The sequence below is a fragment of the Acipenser ruthenus genome, chromosome 2 (assembly GCF_902713425.1).
Source record: "Acipenser ruthenus chromosome 2, fAciRut3.2 maternal haplotype, whole genome shotgun sequence".
Taxonomy (NCBI): Eukaryota; Metazoa; Chordata; class Actinopteri; order Acipenseriformes; family Acipenseridae; genus Acipenser; species Acipenser ruthenus.
The window spans coordinates 103,318,878-103,333,875 of record NC_081190.1 but is presented as its reverse complement, the minus strand read 5'-3'; the positions used below and the strand labels follow the sequence as shown (position 1 = coordinate 103,333,875).

The 14,998-nt window shown below is 41.9% G+C and overlaps 2 protein-coding genes across 2 annotated transcripts in view; both read right to left on the bottom strand.

The window, feature by feature from the left end:
• Positions 1 to 7,678: 7,678 nt before the first annotated feature.
• Positions 7,679 to 14,301, bottom strand: LOC131697388 (uncharacterized). The gene is made up of 2 exons (XM_058985615.1): positions 14,295 to 14,301; positions 7,679 to 8,599 (listed from the first exon to the last, which is right to left on the bottom strand). Exons 1-2 carry the CDS (start codon positions 14,299 to 14,301, stop codon positions 7,989 to 7,991), a joined length of 618 nt encoding a protein of 205 aa, XP_058841598.1. The 3' UTR covers positions 7,679 to 7,988.
• LOC117408662 (uncharacterized) overlaps positions 13,805 to 14,998 on the bottom strand; it is a 50,642-nt gene continuing 49,448 nt past the window's right edge. Inside the window, exon 15 of the mRNA XM_059005060.1 lies at positions 13,805 to 14,829. Coding sequence (XP_058861043.1) covers positions 14,789 to 14,829 — 41 coding nt within the window. The 3' untranslated portion in view covers positions 13,805 to 14,788. The remainder of the gene's footprint in view (positions 14,830 to 14,998) is intronic.

Here is a 14,998-nt window from a genome sequence, read left to right as displayed (position 1 = left end):
CCAGCCATTGCAAGACTCGAAGGTCCATCTCCAACACAAATGTTCGGCCCAATAAAAAGTATCTCAGCGAGCCAAGTGCCTACTTAATCATCAAACATTCTTTCTCCACGGTAGAATAGTTCAGTTCACTAGGAAACAGCTTCCTGCTGATGTAGAGTACAGGTCACAAATTGTTCCGCTCACCCTGTAGTAAGACTGACCCAATCCAGACACATCTGTCTGAACCACAAACAGTTGGTCAAAATCTGGGCTCTGTAGTACAGGGTCTTGACACAAAGCTTCCTTCAAATGAAGGAATGCTTGCTCACAGGCTTCAGTCCATTTGACCTTATTGGGGTTGGATTTCTTCATCAGATCCATCAACACTGTAGCTTTAGCTAAGAACCCCCGAATAAACCGCCAGTACCAACCAGTCCTAAAAAAGAATGCACCTGTTTCTTGGTTACTGGAGCTGAACACTGCACAGACAGTCAGTACTGTAGGGTATGAAAAGCACTGCTTGCGCATTTAATAACAAATAAACAAAAGGTTTAAACAAAACAGAACACTTACTCAGAATAAATGGCACGCTGGCTAAAACAGATAAACAAAACAAACAGACACGGAACAAACAAGTATCATGCTAGTCTAAACTACCACACGTAACAATTGTTATTTTAAGATTGACTCTCTTGTCTCACGTCTCCTTCCGCCCTGAACACAACAACCCGACTCTGTGAAAACTGCAGGTTCTTATAGTGGTGGCCGAGGGGTTTAACTCACTATCAATTATCTTATTAACACCTCGGCCACATTTTGCACGGGTTTAATAAATCTGCGTGACTGTCAGCTAATTCAATAATTACTAGCTGACAGTCATGCATTCTCACGAGAGGTACTGCAACAATAACAAATCATGGCGGACAAGTTTTTGCCCGTCCTGTAAAACATAATACATAATAAATTATAATAATAATACACACATATATATATATATATAGGGGCGGGACACCCCGCCACAGGGTGGTAAGGTGTGGTCTTTATAGCCTTAATTCCCAGCAACTGGTAAACCTGCTTTACACTCTGGGCACCTCTTAAGATACTTGCTCACGTCAGTGTACAACCCTGGCCAAAAAAATCTACTTGAAATTCATGCAGGAGTTTTATGCTTGCCTAGATGGCCGGCCCACGGCACTGTATGCTCCAATATTTTCTGCCTTAATGCTTGGTGTATCACCAACTGTTCACCAACTTTGTCAGTCTTTTGATAAAGGAGACCTCCTGAAACAACATGCTGTTCCTCTTGAAGACAATTTTCACCTTGCTGTACCTCACCCTCAATCTCTGCTAAATTTGCATAGAGGTGCTGCAGCGTACTGTCAGTCTTCTGCAACTCCCCCAAATTGCCTGCTACCTTAACATCTTAATTTTCGCTTTCTGGATTTTAGCCACTGTGCCTTAAAATTTGCCCTTGCACCATTGACTTTTGCTTTCCTGGCATTTAACACCGCCTTTCTCCTCTAGCTCCTGTTCACCAAAGAATGGCATGTTTTGCCAAATCCCTGGCTCTTGCTGTTGCTGTCTACTTTTAGACCTAGTAACTACCAGATTACGGGGATTGGTTCAGTGTACCATATCTCTGCAAGAATTGGTATGTCCTGGCCAGTTCTTACAGGATAGGATAATTATTGTACCACTCCCACAGGTACCTAAATACACATCTGCTGTAGGGTAAGCTCGTTCTTCTCCATGGACACACCTAATGCCAATAGTAACACCTTCATTAAAACATTCTCTTGGAACAAGAGAGCTTTCTGTATCAAACAAGGCTTGAACAGTTTTACCATTAAAAAAAATAAAAATCTGTAGTAACTGATTTAAACCAGTTCTTTTTTTCTGGCAGACTGGGCCTTGGCACATAGCTATAATTATCTGAATTTGGTTTCCTCAAAGGGCAATTAGGCTTAATATGACCTTCCTGTCCACAGTTATAACACACTATACTTGCTCTTACTAGGTTTACCAGTTGCATTGGGATACGTTTTCACTTCAACATGACCAGCACCTTCTCCAAACCCCTCAGACTCACCCTGGCCGGGTGTGCTGGTCCCTCAGGTATAGTGGTAGGTCTTCTGTCCTCTACGCACTGACACAAAAATCTCAGCCAGCCAGGCAGCTTCCAGGGCTGAAGAGCAAGCATGCTCCTTAATCCAGATGTACACCTCTGGGTTGACCATCCTCAGGAACTGCTCCAGGATGATCATTTCTCCAATCTCCTGTTTCGTGTGCTCCTCTGGTTGTATCCATTTAAGACATAATTCCTGCAGACGGACATAAAGTTCTTTGGGAGTTTCGCCTGACAAAACATTCATGGACCAGAAACGCTTTCGGTAAGTGTCCACATTCATTTCATATTTGTTTAGTATAGCTTCCTTCACTTTATCATAGTCCATAGTTTGCTCAGTGTTCATGGCTACAAACACACTGCGGGCTTTGCCGGTAAGGAGGGGAACTAGCCATATGGCCCAATCTCTTTTGTCCCATGTACAGGCTGTCACTATGCATGCAAAAGTGATCAGATACTGCTCAATATCATCTGACTCCTCCAGCTTAGGCAGTATCCATTCCCTCAAGGCCATAAATGGCCCCCTGCCTGGCTCACAGACTGCTCAAATCCAGAAAAGGAATTAGCTCCACTGGCCCTGCCTTCCTCTGAAGATTAAGTCGAATCCAAATTTGTGCTCAGTTTGTACAATAAAGTAGAGCCTAGTGTTACTTTGAACTCTTCAAAGTAACATGGTTGAACAACAGATCTTTGCAAATATCATGAACCTTTTCTGTGTTACATTGTGCCCCTTAGTGCATATTTAAATATGTATATAATCTAAAAGAGAACAGTTCACTAAATAATCCAGATGTATGTCTACCAGGATATTCTATCCAACTTCTGTTTTATTCTGTATTCAGTTTCAGAAAGTAGGGCTCATGATGAGCACAGACTTGTTTAAATAAGACTGTTGTTTAGCAAGGTTGTGAAAAACAGCATCTCAAAGTCACTTTAGTGTAGGTTTGTCTTTAAAGAGAGGACCCTAGCTTCCACTGTCCTGTCTGTAATGAGGCACGACTTTAATTTAAAAAGGCCAACACTTTATACTATAATCACACTCTTATTACACCAGTTTCATATTAGGTTTTATTGTAAAATAAGTATTTAAAATCCAAACCCATCATCCATAATTTACAAGTTGCTTAAGAGAGGCACGATGTCTCATTTTGCCATCATTAAAATATATTCTTATATAAAATGCAAATTCTGTATATTTCTTAACAAGATCAATGAAAAATAAACAGCTTCCCACTGTTTAGCAGAATGTCTGGAACATTGGCTTGTTGCCATGGTTACAGTACTGCGGATGGAATTGGGGGTCATACATTATATGTAGATATTTGCGGTCTCAATGACTGAGTCAGAATAAGTAGGTCCTCCAGAATATCTTTGCATGGCTTTAAAGTGAGGCAGTCATTAGGGAAAGCAGTATATTAGTAAACAATGCTGAAAGCGTGACTATCATTTTTTTTTGAATTTTTAAATGAGTTGAAGAAAGTTTTCACTTAGTGTTTTTTTTTTGGTTTTTTTAACCTTTTTTCTGATAGTTATGATGCTCTTCAATGTTAGGTTCAAATTATATTTTCAGATTTTTCTTTTTACTGACCCTTACCTGTGTAGGATGTTTGCAATTATTTGGTTCTGTGGGCTGAGGCCTGCCCCAGTAAAATATCTTTCTGTTTGATTATAAATAACATTGGTGGTGTTTGTAACTAAAAATGTGTTTAATTTGTATAATTTGAAAGTGTTGGATATGGCAATTGAAAGTAATGTGCAGCAGGTGGCCAGGTGGCAATTGAAGTATTGATAATCAGTTAACCCTGGTCATCTGCCTTTAAAAGGGGGCTGGAGAGACAACCTATGGTTTTGTTTTTTGTTTGTGTTTGTTTTTTCCCCTTTTCTTTGTTCTTCATTTGTTATCCATGTGCTCTGTGCTCTGTGGAAAGGATCATGACAGTGTGTTTGAACCAGGATGAGTGAACTAAAGCTGAGGACCACCATCTGTGTTAACCAGGATCCTTGGAACTACAACAACGTCTGCGTGTAGGCCAGGGTTCTAATGAACAGAGATCCCTCATGACTGTGTGCAACCAGGATGAGCTAAGGGTTACCACCGTGTGTAGTGGGATAACTGCAACGTTTAGGTAGGGATTAATTTAGGGGATTTTTAATCCTGCCAAAGTTTACTTATTTTATGTTAGGAAGAAGGTTCCTGGTGCAAGACCTCCCTGTGGCTTTTTGAAACTGCAGTAACAAAAGAGACTCTGTTTAAGAAATAATATCTGTGTTACTGTATCTCGGCAAGCTGTTTGTATATAATTTATCAAAAGTTATCAATTTAGCACAACCATTAAGATGCTGAGTTGACCTGCAAGCCATTTCATTAGGTTTCTTTATCACTTTTACTTAACCATTTCCAAGTCATTGGCAATGGCAATGCAATAGCACTGTGTGGCAATTCAATAGTTCTGCAGTAATGGTAGCACAATGGCAGTTACAATGGTATGAGGCATTGGTAGATCAAATTCATTGCTTTGTTATAAATGATAAACCTCATGGAGCATCTCATCAGGAATAAAGCGTTCATGATTCTACAGGACTTAAACACGCATTAAACATAACCGCATACATTTCAAGAAGCTTAACATCATAACCTAAAGACACATTTAAAAATTTCCTTCATACACAAAAACATGTTTCATCTTAAATATTTTCCAAGGGCAGTCATTGTCTGCTAGATAATGATCATTTGTTCTAAATGTCTCTGAAGTCAATGATCTAGCAGGCATTGACTGCTGCATCATGCCATTAATGCTTAAACATTTACTCAATTACAGATCACTTATCTTCAACTACAGTACCAATCCTAGTTTTGTTTAACACATAAGTCTTTTCTGTTGTATAATGTATTGCAAAGTTGATCGAGTCTAGGATACCTTTAGTAATGGTACATAAAATGTTGGAAAAACTATACACGTTATTTTTAATAAATAAATAAATGGAACATTGTCCCTCTTAAAAATGCATGTATTAATTATAATTTGTGTTTGGAACTAAGCAAAGTAGCAATTAAAAAGAGATTAATGAGCAACAATTTCAAAGACCCCTTTAAAAATATTTATTGTAAGCCTTCCAGCTTCATAGAGCCTCTTCTACCACAGGCACTGCCATTCTGTGCCCAGTATCTCCCAGCTAATAAACTTTCAGGTCATATGAGTCAATCTTATCAGCCCGACAAACAAAAGGACAATGCTACTAGATTATGTTACATGATAAGTGGAACCAATCATTTCCAATCATTGAATAATATTAACAATGTTATTTTTCAGCTCAAATTCCCATCAGCAGTGGGAAACATTATATAGGAGATTGGTGTTTATTATTTTAAAAAATGAATAGAATTTTAATTACATTGGAATATGAAGCTAACTAACATTTTATGTTTTTAAAATAATGACCTTGCTGTGCTACTGTTTTCAAAATAATGGTATCACAAGCTGTTCTAGTCTGGAGCTTTCAAAATATTTGTGTTGTTGTGAGATGTTAGACATTCCATTTACTAAATGCTGTTTGAGTAAATATATCCTGCAAGACTAATGACATTTTTACTCAATTCAAATGCTCATTAAGAACAAAATTGTTTACACAGAATTGTCTTTTTAGTTTAATATTTCTCAATCAGTGTTCTCTCAATCGCTGTTCTCTTAATAACTCTAGCTTTAAAATGAGAATAAAATAAAAGAACACACATCTCTGTTATTTCAAGAATTAAACCTCACCAGTGTTAGATCTCCCGGCAAGTGATGGTTCTGTGAAAATGTAATTAAAAAGGAACAAAACAACACTGGCAAATTGAAACTGCTATAATACAAAGAAAGGATCATTAGACAGCGATTATTTGACTGTTTATTTTTATGCTGTGCTACCCTCAAGGCTTTAGCCACTCCAAATGAATAGTAAAGCAAAGCAAAAGTGATTATTTGATTCATTGGCAGGTATAAACTTTTTTTTTTTATTAGACAGAGATCATATCTTTGCTTACAGAACACAACCACCCTCCCTCCCTGTGTTCAACGGGTGCAAGGGCCGCTTGTGTTATACTAGTTGGCTTCAACAGGACATGCAAGCAGAGAGTGAAAGACTGATAATGCTGGTTTGTGAAGAAATCTTTAGAAATAGCATAGAACACCATTTTTCATTCCACAGAATGTTACTGAACATGATAGACAGGGAGGAGGTCATGGTGTGAGCTGGAATCAACATACAGGGAAGAGCTGACCTCCATGTTATCCTATAGAGACCTTGTGCTGGTTCAGTCAGGCCAAACGTAATTGTTTATTTAGCAGACACCTTTATCCAAGGCGACTTACAGAGACTAGGGTGTGTGAACTATGCATCAGCTGTAGAGTCACTTACAATTACGTCTCACCCGAAAGACGGAGCACAAGGAGGTTAAGTGACTTGCTCAGGGTCACACAATGAGTCAGTGGCTGAGGTGGGATTTGAACCGGGGACCTCCTGGTTACAAGCCCTTTTCTTTGACCACTGGACCACACAGCCTCCTATCAGATTTAGATTAAAGAAGGCGTCCCGCCATTCTCTCCTGTCATTTCAACTGTAGCATCGTGGCCCTAATTGTGGTTAACGACAACGTTCGCCTCTGTCAAACAAGGATAATCACTGCTCATTTTGAAAAGGATGGATTGGCCAGTGACATCTCCTAACCTGAAACCTATTGACATGCTTGGGACATGTTACAGGGTCCCAGTGCTAAATAAACATTGAATAAACATTTTACTGTCGCACAAATGTATCCATTTCTAGCCACAAATACAAAAATCATAATTTCACTGTGAAAAACCTAGTTACAAATCCCAAGGACCAAGGAAACTTGGTCAACAAAGCTGCATCAGTGTATTGTCAAAAATATATTACACTTACTTCACAGCACACATCCCTGAATCTCAAGACATTTAAATCTGCTAGTCTTTCCATTATACAGAATAGTTTTATTTCAAAGCTACAGATAAATGATGGCACAGTGTAGATATAGTGTAACATTTCTGTAAAGGTTAGGTTCAATAGGAGCTAGTAATTCTTGGTACACAAATTGTGATGTATCCCATCTGTAGTCCATCAAAGCAGTTGGACAAAATGCTGCATTATCCAGCATAATACTGTGTTACTGTGTTACTGTGGCAGTGAGTGTTGCAGGGGTGACGTCAGACATGGAAGAAACACAGCACTGCCAGGTGATATGGTGAATGAAAGGAAATCTACAGCAGACTGGGGTATGAATAGGGCTTCTGATTTTCGTTTTTAACCGATAAAACACCCCCGGATACAAAAATTAATTAAATCGGTGGATAGCCAATAAACATCTGAAAACACTGTGGAAATGGTTAATCTATTCACGTTGACTTTACCCTTTTCCCATTAAAAAATAAATAAAACCTACTACAAAAATAATAAACACATTTCACAGTGCTGCTGGGCAATGTCCCGCCTTCCTGACTTTATTATTATTATTATTATTATTATTATTTATTTCTTAGCAGACGCCCTTATCCAGGGCGACTTACAATCGCAAGCAAATACAAATACATTCAAGTGTTACAATATAAGTCATACAATAAGAACAAGAAATACAATAATTCTCAAGTGTGACAAACCACAATTCAATAATACAGCAGATAATAGTGAAAGTTACATCAGGATATGATTAAGTAGTGATAGTTACATCAGGATATGATTAAGTACAAAATACTACAGATTAAACACTTGGGAGATTACAATATTCTGAGGTACAGGATTAAATGCAGTAAAATAGGGGGCAGATAAGAGCAAAATAAAGCATATTTAAATGAAGGGTGATAGTGTCCCAGGATACAACAGAGGAGTTCTACAGGTGCTGTTTGAAGAGGTGAGTCTTAAGGAGGCGCCGGAATGTGGTCAGGGACTGGGCAGTCCTGACATCTGTAGGAAGGTCGTTCCACCACTGCGGAGCAAGGGTGGAGAAGGAGCGGGCTCGGGAGGCAGGGGAGCGTAGCGGAGGTAGAGCCAGTCTTCTAGTGCAGGCGGAGCGGAGAGATCGAGTGGGGGTGTAGGGAGAGATGAGGGTCTGGAGGTAGCTGGGTGCAGTCTGATCAAGGCATCTGTAGGCTAGTACAAGAGTCTTGAACTGGATGCGAGCGGTGATCGGGAGCCAGTGGAGCGAGCGGAGTAGTGGAGTAGCGTGGGCGAAGCGAGGTAGAGAGAACACCAGGCGAGCAGCAGAGTTCTGGATGAGCTGGAGCGGACGGGTGGCGGACGCAGGGAGGCCAGCCAGGAGGGAGTTGCAGTAGTCTAGGCGGGAGAGTACCAGGGCCTGGACCAGGAGCTGGGTAGCATAGTTGGTGAGGAAGGGTCGGATTCTTCGGATGTTGCTCAGGAAGAATCTGCAAGTGCGTGCCAGAGTGGAGATGTGCTGGGAATAAGAGAGGCAGGGGTCCAGGGTGACTCCAAGGTTTTTAGCTGAGGAAGAGGGAGAGAGTGTGGTAGATTCCAGAGGAACAGAGATAGAGAGATCAGAGGAGGGGGAGGAGGAGGGAAAGAAAAGGAGGTCAGATTTAGAGAGGTTGAGTTTGAGGTGATGCGAGTGCATCCAGGAGGAAATAGCAGACAGACAGGTAGAGATACGGGAGGAGATGGTGGAGTCAGAGGTGGGGAAGGAGAGGAAAATCTGAGCATCATCAGCATAGAAATGGTATGAGAAACCATAGGATGCGATGAGGGGGCCCAGGGAGCGGGTGTAGAGAGAGAACAGGAGAGGACCCAAGACTGACCCTTGGGGGACTCCAGTCAAGAGAGGGTGAGGTGTGGAGGTTGCTCCACGCCAGGTTACCTGGTAAGTGCGGTTGGAGAGGTAGGAGGAGAACCAGGCCAGAGCAGTGCCAGAGATCCCCAGGTCAGCAAGAGATGATAGTAGAATAGAGTGATCAACAGTGTCAAAGGCAGCAGAGAGGTCGAGGAGAATTAGGACAGAGGAGAGAGAGGCAGCTCGGGCACACTTAAGTGAGTTGGTGACAGAGAGAAGGGCGGTTTCAGTGGAGTGAGCAGAGCGGAAGCCAGATTGGAGAGGGTCAAGCAGAGAGTGGTTGGACAGGAAAGCAGAGAGCTGGCGGTGTACAGTCCGCTCGAGGGTTTTGGAGAGGAAGGGTAGGAGGGAGACAGGACGGTAGCTCTGGAGGGAGGTGGGGTCGAGGGTAGGTTTTTTGAGGAGGGGAGTGATAGAGGCTTTTTTGAAGGCAGAGGGGAAGATGCCAGAAAGTAGAGAGGTGTTGAGGAGGGAGGAGATGAAGGGGAGTAGAGCAGGAGCAGCAGCTTGAAAGAGGTGAGTGGGGAGGGGGTCCAAGGCACACGTGGTGGGTTTGTGACCCTGGAGCAGGGAGGAGAGGTCAGAGTCTGAGAGGGGCAAGAAGGTGGAGAGGGAGGGCGAGTTAGTAGGGGATGTAGTGGGTGTAGGGGTTGGAGCAGGAGGGGGTGCGGGGGAGGGAGAGGTGTTAAAGAGTTTGCGGATATCTGAGATTTTAGAAGAGAAGAAGGAGGCAAAGTCGTCAGGGGAGATAGAGGAGGGAGGAGGAGGGGGGGGAGGGTTTAGGAGGGAGGAGAAGGTAGAGAATAGTTTACGTGGGTTGTTAGTGGAGGCTTGGATTACAGATTGGAAATAAGCACATTTAGCAGAGGAGAGAGTAGAGGAGAAGGAGGAGAGAAGAGTGCGGTAAAGGTCTAGGGCAGCAGGGAGTTTGGTTCTCTTCCATTTCTTTTCAGCAGATCGCAGTGTGATTCTTGCCGAGCGGAGCACAGAGGAGAGCCAGGGATGGGGAGGGGAGGGGCGAGCGGGTCGGGAGGTGAGGGGACAGAGGGAGTCGAGGGAGGAGGTGAGTGAGGAGAAGAGGGTGGAGGTAGCAGAGTCTACGGAGAGTTGTGAAAAGGAGTCGATAGGAGGGAGGTGAGAGAGAGCAGTGGAGGCAAGGACAGAGGGGGAGAGAGAGCGGAGGTTACGGCGAGAGGTGACAGTGGGGGTAGGAGGAGCAGGGAGAGGGGGGAGAGACAGAGAAAAAGAGATGAAATAGTGATCAGAGAGGTCCAGGGGGGTGACAGAGAGGTTGGAGGGGCAGCAGGCCCTGGAGAAGGTGAGGTCCAGTTGACGGCCAGCTTTGTGGGTAGGAGGGGACGGAGAGAGACAGAAGTCGAAGGAGTGAAGGAGAGGGAGGAATCCAGCAGAGTGGCTGGGGTTGGAGAGATGGATGTTGAAGTCACCCAACAGGACAGTCGGGGTAGACAGAGAGGGGAGGGAGGAGAGTAGATAGTCGAGTTCATCCAGAAAGTGAGTGAGAGGCCCAGGGGGGCGGTACAAAACAATGAGCAGGAGTTGACAGGGAGAGGTTAGTTGGACTGCATGAAATTCAAAGGTAGTGACAGAGAGGGAGGTGAGATCAGAGGGGACAGAAAAGAGTAAGGAGGGAGAGAGGAGAAGACCCGTCCCACCTCCCCGTCCGGTGAGACGCGGGGTATGGGACAGGACGTAGAGAGAGGACAGGGCAGCAGGAGTAACAGTGTTATCAGGGGACAGCCAGGTTTCAGTGAGAGCAAGGAAATCGAGCGAGAGGTGGGAGGCAAAGGCAGAGATGAAATCAGCTTTGTTAGCAGAAGAGTGACAGTTCCAGAGTGCACCAGAGAGTGTGCGGGAGGGGGGGAGAGGCAGAGAAATGAGGTTAGAGGGGTTGGAGGAGCAACAGCGGAGGGAGGGCAGAGGACGAGGACGGGAGGACAGAACAGGGATGTGAGAGACAGTCATAGCAGGACAAGCAAGACAAAAGGCACAGTAGGAGCAGTGGGGTGGAGGATACAGACCTGGCTAGTAGATGGCTTCTTCCAGAGCGCTGGTAGGTTCGGATCTAGTCGAACAGCGTCTCAGCGCAGGCCTCCCCTCGCTGGACTCCCACAGCTAGACTCCCGGCTCTTTTGTTGAGGCTCTTCTGTTGGCTGGCGCTTCGTGCTGGCGCTAAAATAAGCTGCTTGAATAAATGTTGTTACCCCTGCTTGGCAAAAGAACCAACTAAACTGTGTGGAAACCAATCAAATAGCAAAATCAACTGCTAATCAATTTAGCCACTCACCTGGTACTAATCACACACAAACTCAGCCAATTCAAACACCACCTTACAATGTCACCAAATGTAGTAGTTACAATTACAAAAAGCAGGAACTTATCTATCTGCCTCTCTCCCTGGTTCCCTGAGACTTCTATCTGTCATTGATTTGTTCTGAATACTTTAAACACGCCCCAACTATTGAGTGACAGCACATTGCTACATCTCTATTGGAGACTCCGCTGGCGAGATTTAAAACAAGATTACAATCAGGATGGAGGCTAGTTAGCAAGATTTAAAGATGTATTACAGTTAAAATACAGAGGATTTAAAACAGAATTGTGGTGAAATGTACAAAAATGCCTACACACAAAAACCCCAGAAGAATGTGCCTGTGACCATAGGGATTTCGTTGTGGAAGACAGCAAAGGAAAGAAGGTATAACTTAAGTGTGCAAGTTGTGCCGGGATTCAATTACTAATTATTTTTTCACTTGAATCCTAGCACGTGAACTAATTTGTGCAATCCCCGTGCTCACATACTTTATCTGCACGTGAAGTGATTGTGCAATCCCTGTGCCTAACACCAACATTAACACGCCACATACAACATATAAAAATAGGCACAGGGGCGGTGGCACCCCGCCAGTTACATAACAGTCTCTCTTGTTTAGTGGCAAGGGTGTGGGCGCGTGCCAGAGTCTCTAATGAGACTGATACAAAGACAGAACCAAAAGCTTTAATTAGAAAGAAAGTAAGAAAGAAAGAAAGAAAGAAAGAAAGGGCTTAAGTTTCAGTATCCATGAAAGGTAATGCTAATTGATAACCGTTTTTTAAATAATGTTTGATCATTTGGAAATAAAAGTCAAAATTGTATGTTCAGTATTATATATAAAGGAAAGGATAATACAAATTGATTTTAAAAAAAAAGTTTGTTTTTTAAATTAAACAAACAAGGCTGGTGCATATAAATTGCTATTTGCTTCTAGTATTTCAAGCTTCTCAATAACAATGTTGCTACTATGGAAACACTTTCAAGCTAAATTAATTTTTATGTCAAGACACAAGATGCAAAATCTCTTTCTTTTATATAAGCTTGTTTTTGCATTTTCTGTAGTTTTAAAAAACATCATTTTTAGCTATTGTAATTATTTATAATTGCCTGGATATATAGATGTACCTTTCCTAGAAATTAGTTATATTAGTTTCAAGTACCACACACATGACATTTGTGGATAATGGCCTTTGTGGAAACAGTGGTGTTTTGTCAATATTGTGTTTTGAAATGATGCACATCCCCCACCTTCAATACAGTACCATTTACTTATTCTTCCTGTAACAAATGCAGGGTCGCAGTGTACCTGGAAGAGAAGTCTACAGACGGAGCCGTTATAAAAGTTTACCACTGTAAATGTTGCCAAGCTGCTGAATCCTTCCAAAGGCGGAGTTTTCCCTCTATGGTCCGCGGAAGCGTTAAGGCCAATGATACCCTGGTGGTCCCCAGTCAAGATCGGCAAGACAGTGTGACTGGGATTTGAACCAGCACCCTGCACTGCACTCTGCAATTTATTAACACTGCATTCCGTACATATTTGCAATCTACCCTGCTTACCTGTACTACTATGATTTCACTATGGTTAGTTTACTTCACTGTTGTTCTGCATTTAGCACAATATACAACGGCATATGTTTATTAGCATATGTACAGTACTGTTGGTATGGCAAGGGACAGAGACCTGGACATCAATACTAAAAGCTTTGGGGTTGGTGGTAATCAGTCTTTTTTTTTCCCCTCTAGAATCTACAACAAATTTGATAGTTTTATGTGCTCTCCTACTGTTTTAAATATAATCCTGCATATAACTCACTTCATATGAGGACTTCAGCCTATTAAGCAAATGAAACATGAATCACTGGATTAAATTTTGCAACACCTGTGGTTCTTTAATTTTCAGGCTCAGTTGTGTAGCAGTGTGATTTATGAACAGACGGGTTAAATTGGGGCGGTACGGTCCGGAACAGAGTTCCACCTCTTAAGAATTCAAGCCATTAACTCTGTATGGATCACAATAGGGAGTTCCACCTCTTTTAAAATCCGAATTTAACCACTGTGAACAGATGTAGTGCTCTGGGGTCATATAACGTTAGACTCACAGTCTCATTTACCTTGTCAGATACTTACTAAATGTGGTGCATTTAGCATGGGATGTAAAATATAGATGGTTCAGCCTCCAATGGCCAAGCTATACATCAGATTTGGCATTGAATCTGAATGCCTCAGCAACGGTTGCTGTGACTAAGAATAGCAGTGCCCTCTTGTGGTAAATATTTGACATAGCAGTAACAACTTACACTATTGTATTCAGAACTGGATGAATGATGACAAACAGCACACTCACTGCTAATAACTAAATTTAAATGCAAATCAAATACCAATCATGTTACACTAATTACTGCATACTGGTTTTGCTGGTATGTTTTTTCCAAAAAAAAAAAGCAATATCTTCCAGTACCACCTATTGCTAAATCTTTACATCCCTGAATATTTAACTGATATTGGCTATAGTAACAACAAAAATAATGGTGGCATGATTCCATATTAAACACATTTAAATGTACTAACAATGTTTTATTTTTAAAAAAATGAAGAAGAGCTTTAATGTATCGCCCTGATAAACGTTTTCCACATTAAAAGCACAGCAAGCTGTAATAAAGCAGTGAAAGCATGGTAAAGCATAGTTCAAAACTGTAAAGCCCAGAGGTATGGTAAAGTGTATAAAAAAAACAAAAACATTGCAAATAATGGTTAATGCAGAGTATAACCATGGGAAAAGAATGGGAAAACCGCCAAAGTGAACTTTTATAAGGGCAGTTTCAACTTGTATATGTTTGATGAGGTAGCTTGTAGTCCCACCACAAATGTTGCAAGCAGTCAAACAAAATGGTCGCTCAGTCCAATCAGTTGCATAATGTATATTGTGTAACTTGTATAGACCTGTTTCATATATTCGTGCTCTATAAAATAAAGTACAACCCATTTCATTCACATTGTAAAAAACATGCATTATATAGTACTGGTCATATTTGTAGTGTATTACAGCAAACTGTAATAAGCTGCAAATGCAAAAGGTAATGATTTACAAACAAAATAAGCACTTTATTTTTATTTCCAACTGTGTCCCATTGATATCTAACAGTACTATCAACATGTGAACGTCAAACATGCAGTGCAAGCTAAAAAGCTTGGTTAAGGGCGCCAGGGTCCTTGGTAAGTCGGTAGTTCTGCTGCTGCTTTTTCCCAGTACTCCATAGGCTTCTTTTGTGAGTTGCTTTTATAGCAAGGGTTGTCAGAGAGCATGTCCTTAATAAACTCATCCTCTGGCACCGGTAGAAAGATGCACAGATTGGGGCCTGGCGTTCTGAACTTCTCGTTACCTCCCCAAATGCCCTTGAAGACTGATTTGTGGTCCTGTTCGGGATGAATCAATTTGACAGATTTTTGCTCCACGTCGGTAAGTATGCATGTGACAGTTTTTTTATTCTGTTTCCCTTGCAAGCACTTTGCTTTTCTAGATTTGAGTATGCCTTTTCTCTTCGAAGCAGAATTTGACTAGAGGGAAAGAAAAAAAGCAGGTAATAAGTGACTGGGCAAAGTCATTCACAGACCGCTACACCTGTACTCTTATCAGAAAAGACCTCATTTTCTGACTGACCTAAATGTCACATTTTTGTCTGCTTGTACACTATAAGTGAATACGTCATGTTTAAGGTGTCTCTTA